The following is a 20,203-nucleotide window of genomic DNA, read 5'->3' as shown; positions in this document are numbered from 1 at the left end:
AAACAAAAGCGAATAGTTCTGTCAGGCACAGACACAGACACTAGACAGAAAACAAGATACCACAAAACCCAAAAGGAAAATGACAACTTATATATGATCCCCAATCAGAGACAACGATAGACAGCTGCCTCTGATTGGGAACCACACTCGGCCAAAAACAAAGAAATAGAAAACATAGACTTTCCCACCCGAGTCACACCCTGACCTAACCAAACATAGAGAATAATAAGGATCTCTAAGGTCAGGGCGTGACAGTAGGATTGTCATTGATACAGGAGATCCTATATATAAAAGTTCATCCCTCTTTTGTGGAGTAAAATATTCCAAATGGACTATTCAAAAAACCTTAGAAATAGGAGCTAGAGCTTCTTCATGTCCCAGACCACTCATTCACCTTGTAGACCTGATTGTGCAGTTGATGAGACACTCAGGCTCTCTACTCCCTCTACTCAGACACACAAAATGGCCTCCGGAGGTTTCCAGCACCAGCATGAAAGGGACCTGATTACTTCTCTAGTGCCTGAGTGGAAATCAAAGAGCCATACTGTACCACCACCCACCACCACCTCCTCCTCTGTAGGAGCCTGCGGTGTGACATGCCATGGGACATGTACGTATGGTACATCTCGGTGGGCTGGCTTTGAATGACTTGGGATGACTTCATGTTAGCTCTGGAAGTACATTGTCAGCTATGAACGTGCATTTGCCCCTCCCCTGTGTGTGAGTAGAGAATCACAGCAGGACCTATGGAGTACTTCCATAGCGCAGAATTTCATCCAAACGTTTGAGGGAACTCTGCTTGCAAATATTGATAGAAATCAATTACGAGGTCTGCGTTTAGCTGGCAAACAACAGAGAATATAATTAATGGCAGTTGTCAGTGCTGCAGTTACTCTGCAATATAAATGCCATATTTAGTTATCTCTAAATGTCACCTCCTGATGCTGCCAAGTACTTTTGGCCAACATTAGGCTTTAATAGATATTTTAAAAGCTCTAGCCCATCCCAGTACTCCCATTCTATTTCTCTCACTGCCAGTTTATCAGAAATGTATTATCTTCTAAATGGACTTTCTCTCACTGATGAATGCATTTGGCATTCCTAATAAATGGTCTCCATGTGTCTGTATATGAACAAACCTGAACTATCTAGAATGGAGGAGAGACAGATTTTTGTTTTGTTTTTCAGTTTATTTGAACAACCATATTATACACAAAGAAGTCTTCCCAATAGTCAACACACTTCTTCCTCCACAAAAGTGAAAAGAATAAGAACTACATATAGTACCGTAGAAGATCCAACACTAAACCGTATGTACAGAGGTGGACCAGCTGACACTGTAAATAACCTGTCCTTCATCCATATCATAAGTCAAAGAGAAAAAAAATCTGTCAATGTTTCCAGACCTACAAAGATGGATGTGATTGTGATTTGATGGGGGAGATGTAAAGGGCATTGTAATGTGACTGTGATGTGAGTGTGGGCAGGTTGAGATACGGCTGCATGGCGATGCTGATAAGATAGCAGAGTGCCGAGCGACCGACATGTCTCCTCCATCCTCACAGATCAAACGTGACAGGAAAGGGCTGTGACAGGTGTCACTGAAAGCACAGCGCAGGGTGTCCGCTATGGCACCTATCAGTAGAACAATCTGATTAAGACTGCCCGCCTGCAGTCTCAACCTCTCTCTTTCTCTCTCCCAAACTCTCTCACCCACTCTCTCTTTCTCACTGTACTACACTACTGCAAACACACTCACAAGCAAGCATGCACACGTGTACACACAGGCGAGGGATGAGAATGAACAAAGTGGGGACATACAGTACCTTGGGTGTTGTCTAGGTTCAAGGTGGTGGGTGTGGGGATCGTGGTAGGAGCATCTAGATGGAAAACATACAAAATAAAGAAGAAATGTGTAAGAAATAAAGTGTGAGAAGCCATTAAGGATGGGGTCATGGATGCATGGAAGTACTGTAGCAGAATTGGGAAAGTATCAAATCTCTCAGTAACTACTGTAGTATTGCTATAGAGCAAGATAATGATTTAGGTTCTGTATGGTCTCAATAAGATGGCTGTTTTTCCCACAGGAAGGATGCTGCTTTCCCATATTGCATTCTTCATCTGTAACCTGTGTCAACGCATCATTGATGTCTTTTCTACTGTCTGGTGATAGTGAATGCAATATCAGAGCTTTGACAATGCACAGTGTTTGATATCAGGTAATTCCAATCTTACTTAACCCCTCTAGAGTACGTGGGACGGTAGCGTCCCACCTCGTCAACAGCCAGTGAAACTGCAGGGCACCAAATTCAAAACAACAGAAATCCCATAATTAAAATTCCTCAAACATACATGTATTTTACACCATTTTAACTTCTTATGGCTGCAGGGGCAGTATTGAGTAGCCGGATAAAAGGTGCCCATTTCAAACGGCCTCGTACTCAATTCTTGCTCTTACAATATGCATATTATTATTACTATTGGATAGAAAACACTCTCTAGTTTCTAAAACCGTTTGAATTATATCTGTGAGTAAAACAGAACTCCTTTTGCAGCAAACTTCCTGTCAGAAAGTGAAAAATCTGAAATCGATGCTCTGTTCTAGGATCTGCCTATAAATGTGCTTGATATGTATGAGTATACATGCACTTCATACGCCTTCCACTAGATGTCCCATAGGCTGTGAGAGGTGAAATGGGGTTTCTAGGTGTTTCTATGGTGAAAAGAGAGCTCTTGGAATGACATGACCCCAGAATTCCTCTGTCCAGGAAGCGCATAGAGGTCACCGGTAATGGCTTCTGAAAAGCAATCGTTATAGACGTGTTATATCTCCGGCTTTGATTTTATTTGATAAATGTGACAATATCATCGTAAAGTATGTTTTTTCAATATAGTTTCATCAGATTATTGAAATATTTTCGGGAGTTTAGGCGTCTTGCGTTCTCTGGGTATGGTGAAGATGGAGAGCTACGCGCCACTTGGCTAGTTAGCTTGCTAATTCGAGAGGGAAGAAGGCCGTTCTAAAACCAAACAACGATTGTTCTGGACAAAGGACACCCTTGTACAACATTCTGATGGAAGATCATCAAAAGTAGGACCCATTTTATGATGATATTTCATATATCTGTCGGAATATGTTGACAATTATTTTGCGCCCAGATTTGGGCTCTCTCTCGTTATAACGTAAGCTGGATGTGGTAATGAAGTTATTTTTAGAATTCTAACACGGCGATTTCATTAAGAACTAATGTATCTATAATTTCCTATACAACATGTATTTTTTAGTAACGTTTATGTATAGTTATTTGGTCAGAATAGTTGAGTGTCATAAAAATATCCGGACATTCTAGGAAAAAGATGCTACGTTAGCACAATGTATAACCACGTATTTCAGCTCTAAATATGCACATTTTCGAACAAAAAATAAGTGTATTGTATAACCTGATGTTATAGGACTGTCATCTGATGAAGCTTATCAAGGTTAGTCAAAAATTATATATCTTTTGCTGGTTTGTTACGATCGCTAACTTTTGCTGCGGGTAAATGGCTTGTGTTTCTGGCTATTGTGGTAAGCTAATATAACGCTATATTGTGTTTTCGCTGTAAAACACTTAAGAAATCGGAAATATTGGCTGGATTCACAAGATGCTTGTCTTTCATTTGCTGTACACTATGTATTTTTCAGAAATGTTTTATGATGAGTATTTAGGTATTTGACGTTGGTGTCTGTAATTATTCTGGCTGCTTTCGGTGCAATTTCTGATTGTAGCTGCAATGTAAACTATGATTTATACCTGAAATATGCACATTTTTCGAACAAAACATAGATTTATTGAATAACATGTTATAAGACTGTCATCTGATGAAGTTGTTTGTTGGTTAGTTTGGTTGGTTCTTGGTTAGTTTGGTTGGTTTTGTGCATGCTACCTGTGCTGTGAAAAATGTTAGTGCTTTTTTGTATTTGGTGGTGAGCTAACATAAATATACGTGCTGTTTTCGCTGTAAAACATTTTAAAAATCGGACATGTTGGCTGGATTCACAAGATGTGTACCTTTCATTTGCTGTATTGGACTTGTTAATGTGTGAAAGTTAAATATTTCTAAAAAATATCTTTTGAATTTCGCGCCCTGCACTTGAGCTGGCTGTTGTCATAAGTGTACCGACACCGGGCTGCAGCCAGAAGAAGTTAAAGATACACTTGTTGTAAACCAAGCCACAGTGTCCGATTTCAAAAAGGCTTTACAACGAAAGCAAACCAAACGATTATGTTAGGTCAGAGCCAAGTCACAGAAAAACACAGCCATTTTTCCAGCCAAAGAGAGGAGTCACAAAAAGCAGAAATATAGATAAAATTAATCACTAACCTTTGATGATCTTCATCAGATGACACTCATAGGACTTCATGTTACACAATACATGTATGTTTTGTTCGGTAAAGTTCATATTAATATCCAAAAATCTGAGTTTACATTGGCGCGTTATGTTCAGTAGTTCCAAAACATCCGGTGATTTTGCAGAGAGACACATCAATTTACAGAAATACTCATAATAAACATTGATAAAATATACTATTGTTATGCATGGAATTTTAGATCCACTTCTCCTTAATGCAACCGCTGTGTCAGATTTCAAAAAAACATTACGGAAAAAGCACACCATGCAATAATCTGAGTATGGCGCTCAGAGACCAAATCAAGCCAAACAGATATCCGCCATGTTGGAGTCAACAGAAGTCAGAAATAGCATTATAAATATTCACTTACCTTTGATGATCTTCATCAGAATGCACTCCCAGGAATCCCAGTTCCACAATAAATGTTTGTTTTGTTCGATAATGTCCATCATTTATGTCCAAATAGCTCCTTGTTGTTCTCGCGTTCAGTACACAATCCAAACTCACGACGCGCGTGCAAGTCCAGTGGAAAGTACGGACGAAAAGTTCAAAAAGTTATATTACAGTCCGTAGACACATGTCAAACGAAGTATAGAATCAATCTTTAGGATGTTTTTAACATAAATTCAATCATGTTCCAACCGGAGAATTCCTTTCTCTTCAGAAATGCAATGGAACGCAAGCTAACTCTCACGTGAACGCGCATGGACAGCGCATGGTCAGCTCATGGCAGACCTTACTCAATCCCCTCTAATTCGGCCCCCCTTTACAGTAGAAGCATCAAACAAGGTTCTAAAGACTGTTAACATCTAGTGGAAGCCTTAGGAAGTGCAACATGACCAATATCCCACTGTATCTTCAATAGGGAATGAGTTGAAAAACGACCAACCTCAGATTTCCCACTTCCTGGTTGGATTTTTTCTCAGGTTTTTGCCTGCCATATGAGTTTTGTTATACTCACAGATATCATTCAAACAGTTTTAGAAACTTCAGATTGTTTTCTATCCAAATCTACTAATAATATGCATATTCTAGCTTTTATGGCTGAGTAGCAGGCAGTTTACTCTGGGCACGCTTTTCATCCGGACGTGAAAATACTGCCCCCTACCCCAAATAAGTTAAACCTCTACTCATTAACAATAGGCCAAAAGGTTGGAATGAACACATCTAATTTACTATTTTGTATACTCATACTGTAGTTTGAAAAATGAACTTAATGTGCCCAATATTGTTCATAAACATTCAATGGGTAGTTGGGAAGTTAGAAATTAACATATTAAGGGATTCTTTCCAGTAATTAAGTTAAGCAGTGCATTAAGCAACTCTGGCGCTCTCCTCTGCAGTTCTTCTGCACCCCTTGCAACAACAACAGACTGATAGTCTACTGACAAGGCCTTTCATAACACCAAAAACAAAATAATGAGAATTACAAAATGGAGGCCAATACAGGTATGCAGCGGTGCTAAGAGACTGGAAAGCTTCCCTGCCACTAGGAATATTTTCCTGTTTCTGGCACAGAGAGATAGCGCCGGCCCCTTGCTGGAGACAAGTCACAGCGGGAGAAATTTGTCTGGCTGTCTTCATGCCTTTACTGTCTGTGCCCATCAGAAGCCCACAGTAGGGGACCACACACTTCCAAACTAATGATAAAACATCAATGGTGGCATAATGTCGCTTCTGGGGGAGGAGGGAGCAGGGGGGAGAGGTGAGGGGATATCAGGAACAGATTCTCCGCAAACAATATTTATAGGGGATTTCTTCTTTCCCTGTGACCGAAGGCGGTCTGATAGCTGAAATGTCAGAGTCTGGGAAATTGGGCATGCAGGCCAGGGATAAGAGGCTGCCACAAAGGCCTGGATGGGATATGGCACATATAATAGTCTAGCAAACAAGTATTCTCCATGAGCAATTTGCAGGCTGGATTACTCTTGGCTCCACATTATGAGAGCTGAAATATGAATGTATTTGGAGGTGCCATATTTTCAGGGTACATTTCTATTTGTAAGAACATTTGATATGAGAAATTCTAAGCATAAACTGAAACAATGCGGGAGAAATTGTTTAGCTATGCCCTCTTAAACCTGGCAGCCAAAAAACTTTATTTTTCTTCAGCTTGTTAGCAATTCTGAATACATAGCAATGGAGATTTCTGACTCAAACAAATATTCCATTAAGTAATACAGCACAACAATGTCCTCAGATGCATTTTTCAAAACACATGAAACTATGTTTTCTCTTGAGACTGTATGACTTGGTTATTAACTTGCAGCCTGATGTTTCATTAGTTATTCTGTTCTATGGTGCAGAGATGGGTGATGGTTCAGAATCCGTGTGATTCAACACGTTTGTTTTCACAACAGCGCTTCATCCAAGTCAGGGTCAACAGAGCCATATTTGAGCATACTTTCTGACTGGGCTTGACGCCCAGATGGCTGCATGGGAATCTTTGACTTCATGGCCGTGTAGGAAATCTCTGGGTCAGAGAGTCAACTGCAGAACAAACCCTTGAGCAAAATACATAATTGTTCTCCTGCCAACAGCCAGTATGTGTGAGTTATAGCACCAGGTCAGCTTTGTACAGTGAACGGAGTTTGGTGGGAGCCTACAGTAGCTGGGAGCCTAGTTGCTTTGGACCAGTTTACTCCCACACCGGACGTCAACCAACCACAGACCAGCACTCACAGTCTACTGAAAACAACGCAGAACCAGCAGAGGAGGCCAACCAGCCTAACTACCTTCTCTCTCACCCTTAGACCAGAATACAACTGACAACTAAACATGCTTTGTTACTTACTGTATGCTTTTTTACTTACTGTAGGAGAGTACACAGAGTACACACAACATTTCTAGTGTCAGGGATAAAGTGTTTTAGTGCAGCGGTAGGCAGAGGCAAGATGAGAGTAGCATACTGTATATTCCAACTCTCAGAAAGTAGCACACATATGAATATCTAATATATCTAGAATAGCACAGACCATTGGTACACATACTGTACTCTCCTGTTGCACTACATTAGCTAGGTTCCTGGTCATCTAGCTTTGACATGGTACTGCACACAGTCCTCTGACAGATCCACATTAATGAACATCAGGGACATACTAAGAGATAGCAGCTGTGGATTCCAACACTAGACACTAATGGGCTCCTCCTGGGCCTAATACAAGTAGAAAACAGGATAATGTAGACAGAAAAACCCACCCAGCAGTCTCTTCACCTAGAGACCCACCTGCTAAGCTGACACATCTGTGGTTCTCATGATGCTTACCCCTAGACGTAACCATGTTCAGAAACACACACTCATTATGCTAGTGTACAGTAACTAGTATGATTAGTCAGGGAAAACAATCCTCTTATGGACCAACAACATGGCTTCTTTTGTCTAGCATCTAATCCTGTGGAATAACAGAACTGGGAATCTCAAACTTAATTACTCAAAGCGTTATCAACACCTTTTACAAATCTCCAGTGTCTCATTAATACTCAAACTAAAATAATAGAGACTGCACTGATAACACCAGAGATATGCTGTCTCTAATGTTGAGGTGGTAAAAGACTGAAAAAGACTTGTGGTGGGAAGCTATTTCTGTAAGATGGGATATTTCATTGTGCCAAAGGCATACAAATAGGTAATTCTACTACAAAACATGTACAGCTCACACATGCTAGCATGTTTGCTGCACCGGCAAACACACATTTTCACCATGGAAATTCATTCACGAGTCTTTTTAGTGTACCGCAGTTTGTCTAGTTTATCTCTGTTGAGTAGGGAGCAGGTTGTTCCTTCAAAGAAATGTAGGAAACTGCAATATGGAGACGTGAGGAGGGCCTATATGAAGAGACGGCTACTATAGAACTTGATTATGCATGGGAGAGGGGTATATCTCCAAAACAAATGGTCAGCTCACATTCCCAATCAATCCAATGTGCCAAAACAAGTATGAAAGTAAAAGACAAAACAACATAAATCAAAGGATGGTGTGTATGGAAAATGTTTCCTGTTCTGGCAGTTTTAATTTCTCGCAAGCTCTTTTATGAAGCTAAATCTATTTGGAAATACAAGATGTGTGTTGTTCAAAGCCAAAAGTAATCATATTCCAAACAAAGGATCCATATGGAAGCAAGACTACAGCCTGCTTCCCAAACCTCAAACCTCTTCCTGTAGATACAGTAACTGTATGACAATTACATTACAGAGGGAAAGTGAATTATGCCTCTAATGGATGAGAGCGGATGGGGCGCCAATTATGACTTCAGTCATAGGATGAAACCCTGAATAGGCCTGAACTGTTACTTAATAGCACGTTCCATGCTTTTGTTCAGGAGATGATCACTAGAGGACTAAGAGGGACAAACAAATGTCACCATCTGCCTAAGAGCCCTTACAGAAATACAATCTCAGAGTGGCATTGCTATAAGTGCCACAGTAATCTAAGTCAGAGATTCATACGTAAGCTACAAGTTAGATTGAGGATAGTCTGTGAGGTGTCAGTCAGAATAAATCAGTAAGTCAAAGCCATCTGTTGCTATGTTACAGTGCGTCAGTGACATGGTTTCTGTGACAGATTCACCCAGAGAAACCTGTAATCAGTGAACTGACACATGAGAAGTTTCAATGGAAAATTTAGCAAATTCTAGTAAGTGGCCACGATTGCGTAGTCGACACATCCTGTATCAGCAATACAGACCACCTGGCTTGGACTCATCTCCAAATATAGATAGAATCGCAAAACAAACTACAGGCGACAGTAGCCATGACAGTACCTACCATATACAAAGAGGATATAGTCATCGTAGGCATCCCCCACGGTGTTGGAGGCAACACAGCGGTACGTGCCGTTGTACGACTTGTTGAGGTTTTCGATGAAGAGGTCAGAGCCGGTGATCACGGTGTGAGACGGCACATCATCATCCACTCTGAGCCAGCTGATCTGATGGGGCCTGGATGACACAAATACCAGCCATATCAGAAAGACCCTGCACGACGCCCGTCAATAGACCAAATCTCACTCTAAAGGTCTGAACTCAGATCAGCGTGGGAGAGCCATTGGCAGGTTCCTCCTAATGATGCATTTTACACAAAACACACTAGCAATTGGTAACATATAAATGCTACAATGCATTGGAAAGGTTAGGGGAGTCCTTTGGCTGGCAGAAAAGGGATATAGGAAGCCTGGAAATGTCATGTAGTTGTCTATGTTGGCATTTTTAAGGACAGAGTGGAGTGCTGTACTGTTAACTAGTATTAAATGATATGTGTGGATGGATGGATACTCACTGTGGTTTGCCTTTTGCTATGCACGTCAGCTCTAGATTCTCTCCCTCTCTCGTTAAACCTTCAGGGAATGCCTGAACGATCTTCACTTCTGGTTGATCTGAAAGTAGACAGATGGTATTTTCACATACATATTGTATAGAAGCAGTGCACACTTTCTAATTTATATCATATTCACAGCTCTAGCAATGTCAACCTATCTCAACCTGACTCATGCTTTCAGTCACTCTAAAAAAAAGCGTTATTGTATGTTCAAACCAGTGAAAGAGCCATTTGTCGGTGCGCTATAATATAACAACAAATGTCATTTAGCAGACACTTTTATCCAAAGAAACCTACAGTCATGCGTGCATTTTACATATGGGTGGTCCTGGGAATCAAACCCACTACCCTGCTGTTATAAGCACAATGTTTTACCAACTAAGCTACAAAGGACCATGCTGCAATGCATTGGGAAGGTTAGGAGAGTGCTTTGGCTGGCTACGACAATGCCATTACTCCATTGCTTATATTATTACTCTTGTATGACCAGTATATTTTCAGCTCAACTCCACGGACTAAGGCTTTCAGTGGTATAGGACTGCATAAACCTGGCTATCAAAGCCAGTTGGGTTCTCAGTACATTGCGCTGACAGGAACAAACATCTATCCGGGAAGCAGAAGGGTGGAGGTATATGTTTTATGATTAATGACTTATGGTGTAACTATGATAACATACAGGAACTCAAGTCCTTCTGTTCACCCGACCTAGAACATCTCACAATCAAATGCCAACCGTACTATCTCCCGAGATAATTTTCATCAATAATAGCCACAGCGGTCTATATCCCCCCTCAAGCCGATACCACGACGGCCCTCAAAGAACTTCGCTGGACTTTATAGAAACTGAAAACCACATATCCTGAGGCTGCATTTATTGTAAATGGAGATTTTAACAAAGCAAATTTGAAGAAAAGGCTCCTGAAATTCTATCAACATATTGATTGTTGTACTCTCGCTGCTAAAACTCTCGACCATTGTTATACTACCTTCCAGAATGCATATAAGGCCCTCCCCCGCCCTCCATTCGGCAAATCGGACCACGATTCCATCTTACTTCTCCCCTCCTATAGGCAGAAACTCAAACAGGAAGCACCCGTGGAAAGGACTATTCAACGCTGGTTTGACCAAACAAAATCCTCACTTCAAGATTGTTTTGATCACGTGGACTGGGATATGTTCAGAGTAGCTTCAGAAAATAATATCGACACATATACCGCTACTGTGAATGAGTTTATCAGGAAGTGCATAGGAGATGTTGTACCCACTGTGACTTTTAAAACTTACCCCAACCAGAAACCGAGGATAGATGGGAGCATTCGCACATAACTGAAAGCGTGAAGCACCGCATTTATCCAGGGCAAGAAAACTGGGAATATGGAAGAATACTAACAGTGTAGTTATTCCCTCCACAAAGCAATCAAGCAGGCTAAAGGTCGGTATAGGGACAAAGTTGAGTCCCAGTATGTGGCAGGGTCTACAAACAATCACAGATTATAAAAGGAAAACCAGCCACGTCGCGGCCAAAGACGTCTTGCTTCCGGACAGGCTGAACACCTTCTTCACACGCTTTGAGGATAACACAGTGCCACCGACGTGGCCCGCTATCAAGGACTGTTGGCTCTCCTTCTCGTGAGTAAGTCATTTAAGCGCGTTAACCCTCGCAAGGCTGCCGGCTCAGATGGTATCGCTAGCCGCATCCTCAGAGCATGCGCAGACCAGCTGGCTGTAATGTATACAGATATATTCAATCTCTCCCTATCCCAGTCTGTTGTCCCCACATGTTTCAAGATGACCACCATTGTCCCTGTACCTTAAAAAGCAAAGGTAATTGAACTAAATGACTATCGCCCAGTAGCACTCACTTCTGTCATCATGAAGTGCTTTGAGAGACTAGTCAAGGATCATATCACCTCCACCTTACCTGCCACCATAGACCCACATAAATTTGCTTACCTCCCCAATAGATCCACAGACGATGCAATCCCCACCACACTGCACACTGCCCTGTCCCATCTGGACAAGAGGAATACCTATGTAAGAATGCTGTTCATTGACTATAGCTCAGCATTCAACACCATAGTACCCTCCAAGCTCATCATCAAGCGTGAGGCCCTGGGTCTGAACTCCGCCCTGTGCAACTAGGTCCTGGACTTCGTGATGGGTCGCCCTCAGGTGTTGAAGGTAGCAAACAACACCTCCTTGCTGATCCTCAACACTGGGGCCCCACAAGGGTGGGTGCTCAGCCCCCTCCTGTACTCCCTGTTCAGCCATGACTGCGTGGCCAAGCACGCCTCCAACTCAGTCATCAAGTTTGCAGATGACACAACAGTAGTAGGCTTGATTACCAACAACGATGAGACAGCCTACAGGGAGGAGGTGAGGGCTCTGGGAGTGTGGTGCCAGGAAATAATCTCTCACTCAACGTCAACAAAACTAAGGAGATGATTGTGGACTTCAGGAAACAGCAGAGGGAGCACCCCCCCTATCCACATCGATGGGACCGGAGTGGAGAAGGTGGAAAGCTCCAAGTTCCTCGGCGTACGCATCACTGACAAACTGAAATGGTCCACCCACACAGACAGTGTGGTGAAGAAAGCGCTGTATCTTAGTCCAATGCCGCTCTGACATATATGTATATATATTCTTAATCCATTCCTTACTTCGATTTACGTGTATTTTGGGTATATGTTGTGAAACTGTTAGATATCACTTGTTAGACATTACTGCACTGTCGAAGCTAGAAGCACAAGCATTTCGCTCCACCCACAATAACATCTGCTAAACACGTGTATGTGACCAATACATTTGATTTGAACATAGCCCCTTGGTTAAACATATAGAGAAAAGGGCTATGTGTTCAGACAGTCTAACTATAAAGTAAAATATATATATATTTTTCTCTTATCTATGTTAGCAAAAGATTGCCAAAATGTCAAGTGGTTCAAGTTGAGCTTTCCCTTTTGCCTAGAAAGGTTAGGCAAAGCACTCGTCTCTGTTAATAAATGAATATTCTACACAGACTACCAAAGGTTAGCTTAACCTTTCTCTGATGTTCTACAGTGTGTAAGGATGGCTGTTTTACCTCTTCAATCAATAAACCATTGGAGGAAACAGCAAATCACATTTGACACAAGACTAGAGCGTGCAGGTTTCTCTTCTTTCATGTTACACAACACTACAGCAAAAGTTACTTTTCCCTGGAGGTGATTCTATTACATTTCAGGAGACGTATTGTAAAGTTGAATCTCTAACTCTGGACTGACAGGTATTTTAACTAGATACAGAATTGATGATCTAATTCATTCATATACGGTACAGTGCCTTCAGAAAGTATTCATACCCCTTGACTTATTCCACATTTTGTGTTACAGCCTGAAGTAAAAAAATATATATATTAAAAAACTCACTAATCTAACCACAATACCCCATAATTACAAAGTGAAAACATGTTTTTAGAAACATAAATACATAAATATCTCACTTACATACAGCTGAAGTTGGAAGTTTACATACACTTAGGTTGGAGTCATTAAAACTTGTTTTTCAACCACTCCACACATTTCTTGTCAACAAACTATAGTTTTGGCAAGTCGGTTAGGACATCTACTTTATGCATGACACAAGTAATTTTTCCAATAATTGTTTACAGGTGGATTATTTCACTTATAATTCATTATATCATAATTCCAGTTGGTTAGTTGACTTACACTAAGTTGACTGTGCCTTTAAACAATTTGAGTCAATTGGAGGTGTACCTGTGGATGTATTTCAAGGCCTACCTTCAAACTCAGTGCCTCTTTCATGGGAAAATCAAAAGAAATCAGCCAAGACCTCAGAAATATAATTGTAGACCTCCACAAGTCTGGTTCATCCTTGGGAGCAATTTCCACACGCCTGAAGGTACCACGTTCATCTGTACAAACAATAGTACGCAAGTATAAACACCATGGTACCATGCAGCCGTTATACCACTCAGGAAGGAGAAGCGTTCTGTCTCCTAGAGATGAATGTACTTTGGTGGGAAAAGTGCTAACCAATCCCAGAACAACAGCAAAGGACCTTGTGAAGATGCTGGAGGAAACAGATACAAAAGTATCTATAGCCACAGTAAAACGAGTCCTATATTGACATAACCTGAAAGGCCGCTCAGCAAGGAAGAAGCCACTGGTCCAAAACCACCATAAAAAAGCCAGACTACGGTTTGCAACTGCACATGTGGACAAAGATCGTACTTTTTGGAGAAATGTCCTCTGATGAAACAAAAATAAAACTATTTGGCCATAACGACCATCGTTATGTTTGGAGGAAGAAGGGGGATGCTTGCGAGCCAAAGAGCACCATCCCAACCGTGAAGCACAGGGGTGGCAGAATCATGTTGTGCGGGTTCTTTGCTGCAGGAGGGACTGGTGCACTTCACAACATAGATGGCATCATGAGGGAGGGAAATTATGTGGATATATTGAAGCAACATCTCAAGACATCAGTCAGGAAGTTAAAGCTTGGTCGCAAATGGGTCTTCCAAATGGACAATGACCCCAAGCATACTTCCAAAGTTGTGGCAAAATGGCTTAAGGACAACAAAGTCAAGGTATTGGAGTGGCCTTCACAAAGCCCTGTCCTCAATCCCATAGAACATTTGTGAGCAGAAGTGATAAAGCGTGTGCGAGCAAGGAGGCCTACAAACCTGACTCAGTTACACCAGCTCTGTCAGGAGGAATGGGCTAAAATTCACCCAACTTATTGTGGGAAGCTTGTGGAAGGCTACCCGAAACGTTTAATCCAAGTTAAACAATTTAAAGACAATGCTATCAAATACTAATTGAGTGAATGTAAACTTCTGAGCCACTGGGAATGTGATGAAAGAAATAAAAGCTGAAATAAATCATTCTCTACTATTATTCTGACATTTCACATTCTTAAAATAAAGTGGTGATCCTAACTGACCTAAGTCAGGAAATTTTTACTAGAATTAAATGTCAGGAATTGTGAAAAACTGAGTTTAAATGTATTTGGCTAAGGTGTATGTAAACTTCCGACTTCAACTGTAATTATTTACACCCCTGAATCAATACTTTGTAGAAGCACCTTTGCTGGCGATTACAGATTTGAGTCGTCTTGGGTATGTCTATATCAGCTGTGCACAGATTTTCTCAAGCTCTGTTAAGTTAGAAAGCGAGCGGCTGTGAACAGAAACCATCAAGTCTTTCCATAGATTTAATGGGATTCAAGTTTGGGCTTTAGCTGAACTCAAGTCTATCATGTGCCTTTTTCTCAGAAGTGGCTTCCGTCTAGCCACTCTCCCATAAAGCCCAGATTGGTGAAGTGCTATAGAGACTGTTGTCCTTCTGGCAGGTTCTACCATTTCAGCCAAGGAACTCTGTAGTTCTGTAAGAGTTCTTGGTCACCAAGATCCTAATTTTCCCGGTTGCTCAGTTTGGTCGGACGGCCAGCTCTAGGCAGAGTCTGGGTAGTTCCATATTTTTTCCATTTCCCAATGATGGAGACCACTGTGCTCTAGAAATTGTTTTATATATGCCTCATCACAATTCTATCTCGGAGATCTACGGACAGTTCCTTGGACATCATGGTATAGTTTCTGCTCTGACATTCACTGTCAACTGTGCAACCTTATATAGACAGGTGTGTTTCTTTCTAAATCATGTCCAAACAATTTAATTGGCCATAGGTGGAATCCATCTCAAGATGATCAAAGGAAATTGGATGCACCTGAGCTCAATTTGAAGTGCCATAGCAAAGGGGTGTGAATACGTATGTAAATTTGATATTTCTGTATTTCTGTAACGGCGGCCTTCCCTCTCTTCACTAGAAGAGGGGGTGAAACAGGGATCGGACCAACACGCAGCGTAGCCAGTGCTCAACATGTTTAATTAACAAAAACTACAGTGAACACTAAACAAATACAAAATAACAAAAGTGGCAAACCGATACAGACCTATCTGGTGCAGAATACAAACACAGAGACAGGAAACAACCACCCACAATCCCCAACACAAAACAAGCCACCTATATATGATTCTCAATCAGGGACAACGATTGACAGCTGTCTCTGATTGAGAACCATATTAGGCTGAACACAGAAACAGACGAACTAGACACACAACATAGAATTCCCACCCAGCTCACGTCCTGACCAACACTAAACAAGCAAAACACATAAGAACTCTGGTCAGGACGTTACAGTACCCCCCCCCCCTGAGGTGCGGACTCCGAACGCACCCCTAAAACTCAAGGGGAGGGTCTGGGTGGGCATCTGTCCGCGGTGGCGGCTCCGGCGGTGGACGAGGACACCACTCCACCACTGTCTTTGTCCCCCTCCTTAGCGTCCTTTGAGTGGCGACACTCGCCCACGACCTTGGCCTAAGAATCCTCCCCAAGGCCCCCACATGATTTAGGAGGTAGCTCAGGACAGAGAGGTAGCTCAGGACAGAGAGGTAGCTCAGGACAGAGAGGTAGCTCAGGACAGAGAGGCAACTCCGGACAGAGAGGCAGCTCCGGACAGAGAGGCAGCTCAGGACTGAGTGGCAGCTCCGGACTGAGTGGCAGCTCATGACTGAGTGGCAGCTCATGACTGGAGGGCAGCTCATGACTGGAGGGCAGCTCATGACTGGAGGGCAGCTCATGACTGTAGGGCAGCTCATGACTGTAGGGCAGCTCATGACTGGAAGGCCGCTCATGACTGGAAGGCAGCTCATGACTGGAGGGCAGCTCATGACTGGAAGGCAGCTCATGACTGGAAGGCAGCTCATGACTGGAAGGCAGCTCATGACTGGAGTGCAGCTCATGACTGGAAGGCAGCTCATGACTGGAGGGCAGCTCATGACTGAGTGGCAGCTCATGACTGAGTGGCGGCTCTGGCAGCTCCTGACTGGCTGGCGGCTCTGGCGGCTCCTGACTGGCTGGCGGCTCTGGCGGCTCCTGACTGGCTGGCGGCTCTGGCGGCTCCTGACTGGCTGGCGGCTCTGGCGGCTCCTGACTGGCTGGCGGCTCTGGCGGCTCCTGACTGGCTGGCGGCTCCTGACTGGCTGGCGGCTCTGGCGGCTCCTGACTGGCTGGCGGCCCTGGCGGCTCCTGACTGGCTGGCGGCTCTGGCGGCTCCTGACTGGCTGGCGGCTCTGGCGGCTCCTGACTGGCTGGCGGCTCTGGCGGCTCCTGACTGGCTGGCGGCCCTGGCGGCTCCTGACTGGCTGGCGGCTCTGGCGGCTCCTGACTGACGGACGGCTCTAGCGGCTCCTGACTGGCGGACGGCTCTAATGGCTCGGGACAGACGGGCGGCTCAGATGGCGCTGGGCAGACGGATGGCTCAGATGGCGCTGGGCAGACGGATGGCTCAGATGGCGCTGGGCAGACGGATGGCTCAGATGGCGCTGGGCAGACGGATGGCTCAGATGGCGCTGGGCAGACGGATGGCTCAGATGGCGCTGGGCAGACGGATGACTCAGATGGCGCTGGGCAGACGGATGACTCAGATGGCGCTGGGCAGACGGATGACTCAGATGGTGCTGGGCAGGCAGGCAGTGCAGGCGGCGTTGGGCAGACGGCCGACTCTGATCTGCTGAGGCGCACAGTAGGCCTGGTGCGTGGTGCCGGAACTGGTGGTACCGGACTGGAGACACGCACCTCAAGGCTAGTGCGGGGAACAGGAACAGGGCACACTGGACTCTCGAGGCGCACTATAGGCCTGGTGCGTGGTACCGGAACTGGAGGTACCGGGCTGAGGGCACGCACCTCAGGGCGAGTGCGGGGAGAAGGAACAGTGCGTACAGGGCTCTGGAGACGCACAGGAGGCTTGGTGCGTGGTGCCGGAACTGGAGGTACTGGGCTGGAGACACGCACCATAAGGCGAGTGCGGGGTGCTGGAACTGGAGGAAATGGGCTGGGGCGGGAAGGTGGCGCCGGATATACCGGACCGTGCAGGCGTACTGGCTCCCTTGAGCACCGAGCCTGCCCAACCTTACCTGGTTGAATGCTCCCCGTAGCCCGTCCAGTGCGGGGAGGTGGAATAACCCGCACTGGGCTGTGTTGGCGAACCGGGGACACCATGCGTAAGGTTGGTGCCATGTACACCGGCCCGAGGAGACGTACTGGAGGCCAGATATGTAGAGCCGGCTTCATGGCACTTGGCTCAATGCTCAATCTAGCCCGGCCAGTGCGGGGAGGTGGAATAACCCGCACCGGGCTATGCACACGTACAGGAGACACCGTGCGCTCTTCCGCACAACACGGTGTCTGCCCGTACTCCCGCTCTCCACGGTAAGCATGGGAAGTGGGCGCAGGTCTCCTACCTGACTTCGCCACACTATCCTTTATCCCCCCCCCCAAGAAATTTTTGGGGTTTCTTCACGGGCTTCTTACTGCGTCGTCGTGCTAACCTCATTCGCCGGTATCCCTCTGCACATTGCTCCATCGAATCCCAGGCGGGCTCCGGCACTCTCCCTGGGTCAACCGACCACCTGTCTATTTCCTCCCAAGTGGTGTAACCCAGATCCGGCTCCTGCTGCCGAGCTAGCTCCTCGAAACGCCGCCTCTCTGCTTTTGCTGCCTCCAGCTCTGCTTTGGGGCGGCGATACTCCTCTGGCTCTGCCCAGGGTCCTTTTCCGTCCAGCTCGTCCTCCCATGTCCATTTCTCCTGGTCCCGCTGCTGCTGCTGCTGCCACTGCTGCCCGTTGCTACGCTGCTTGGTCCGAGATTGGTGGGTGGTTCTGTAACGGCGGCCTTCCCTCTCTTCACTAGAAGAGGGGGTGAAACAGGGATCGGACCAACACGCAGCGTAGCCAGTGCTCAACATGTTTAATTAACAAAAACTACAGTGAACACTAAACAAATACAAAATAACAAAAGTGGCAAACCGATACAGACCTATCTGGTGCAGAATACAAACACAGAGACAGGAAACAACCACCCACAATCCCCAACACAAAACAAGCCACCTATATATGATTCTCAATCAGGGACAACGATTGACAGCTGTCTCTGATTGAGAACCATATTAGGCTGAACACAGAAACAGACGAACTAGACACACAACATAGAATTCCCACCCAGCTCACGTCCTGACCAACACTAAACAAGCAAAACACATAAGAACTCTGGTCAGGACGTTACAATTTCATTTTCAATGAATTGCAATAAATAAATAAATAAAACATTTGTCACTTTGTCATTATGGGGTATTGTGTGTAGATGTGTGGAATTCCATTTGGAATTCAGGCTGTAACACAACAACATGTGGAATAAGTGAAAGAGTTTATATACTTTCTGAGGCACTGTATCCCATAGGGTCTACGAGAGTCAATAACATTCTATTTCCAGGTCATGCCTGTTTCACTTCCGGGTCACTCACATAGCACTTCCAGGTATCTCTGTGCCCGGAGGTCCTTCACGGCTGGGTGGTCGATGATGCAGCTGACTGGCTCTCCGTCATCCTCCTTGGACACAGTGAGTCTCAGCCGACTGGTGACCGTGAACATCCTGTCATAGGTCTCATCCACCGTCATCTCGCCTAGGAACAATATAACATACAAGGGTGTGATGGAACCAAAGTCTATAGAGATGTCTCAACTCACAACAGACTATCATACAGAGCATGGGGTTACTGAGTCAGCTTAAAACAATCTGACTAGCATCACCTGGTTATTCACATGGACACAACTAACATCTACTGCAATGGATGTATTCTATTTCACACTGCACAATTTTTGCAGTCAAGCTAAAAACAAGGTAACTTTGACCACCCTTTACACCTTAAAATCATTACATATACTTAAGCCTACTTGATGTGGTTTTAGAACCCACAGATTCTCATTGAGTCCAACGTGAGGTAGGGACGATGTGGTTGTGGTTTGTTAACGAGTGTGTGTCTATGCAACATCCTGGATGCTGAGTGGGGTTCTGTTCTGTGGTGTCCAGGCTAACCCCTACAGTAATCAGCTGCCCCCCAGGTTCCTACATGTGTCTGGCTGTCAGAGGGGCATTCATTTAGAGAGCATTACAATGCCACAGGGCCAGCACATTAGCTGCAGTGCTGAATGTGATGGTTTACTTGCACTTAATGAAGTGAGGAAATAATTACAGGGCCTTCTGTGACCTGCAGCACACTTCCATCTCCGCCAGCCGACCAGCCAGTCACAGGGGGGCACGCTTAGGGCTCAGAGAAGGCTTCACACTGCTGCTCCAATACACACTGACCACATACACTAACATGCACATTGCTATAGCTTTTAACCCAATGACACTTACATAGGGAAACATCCTGAGAGATAGGCGTTGAAAAACAACCTTAGACAAAGGTGGTTTTGCTCTGCAGATATACAGTAATAATCGTAGCAGAACAAACATGGATTAGGCACCTGTTTTTGTTTCTATTTTTAATCGTTGACAGTTCTCTAAGTATATCACCAATTTGTGACTTGGATCTCAATGTGGGCACAGACGTCAATTCAACATCTATTCCACGCTGGTTTAACATAATTTCATT

General features: G+C 44.4%; 1 protein-coding gene across 1 annotated transcript in view; it reads right to left on the bottom strand.

Moving 5' to 3' along the window:
- Positions 1 to 20,203, bottom strand: part of LOC120028439 (cell adhesion molecule 1-like) — a 45,602-nt gene that overhangs the window by 13,459 nt on the left and 11,940 nt on the right. The window contains exons 5-7 of the mRNA XM_038973658.1: positions 19,070 to 19,228; positions 9,670 to 9,766; positions 9,160 to 9,332 (exon numbers count right to left, since the gene is read on the bottom strand). Coding sequence (XP_038829586.1) covers positions 9,160 to 9,332; positions 9,670 to 9,766; positions 19,070 to 19,228 — 429 coding nt within the window. The remainder of the gene's footprint in view (positions 1 to 9,159; positions 9,333 to 9,669; positions 9,767 to 19,069; positions 19,229 to 20,203) is intronic.

Source organism: Salvelinus namaycush, chromosome 34 (assembly GCF_016432855.1).
Source record: "Salvelinus namaycush isolate Seneca chromosome 34, SaNama_1.0, whole genome shotgun sequence".
Taxonomy (NCBI): Eukaryota; Metazoa; Chordata; class Actinopteri; order Salmoniformes; family Salmonidae; genus Salvelinus; species Salvelinus namaycush.
The sequence above is the reverse complement of the archived record's forward strand: the minus strand, read 5'-3'. Positions and strand labels throughout refer to the sequence as shown.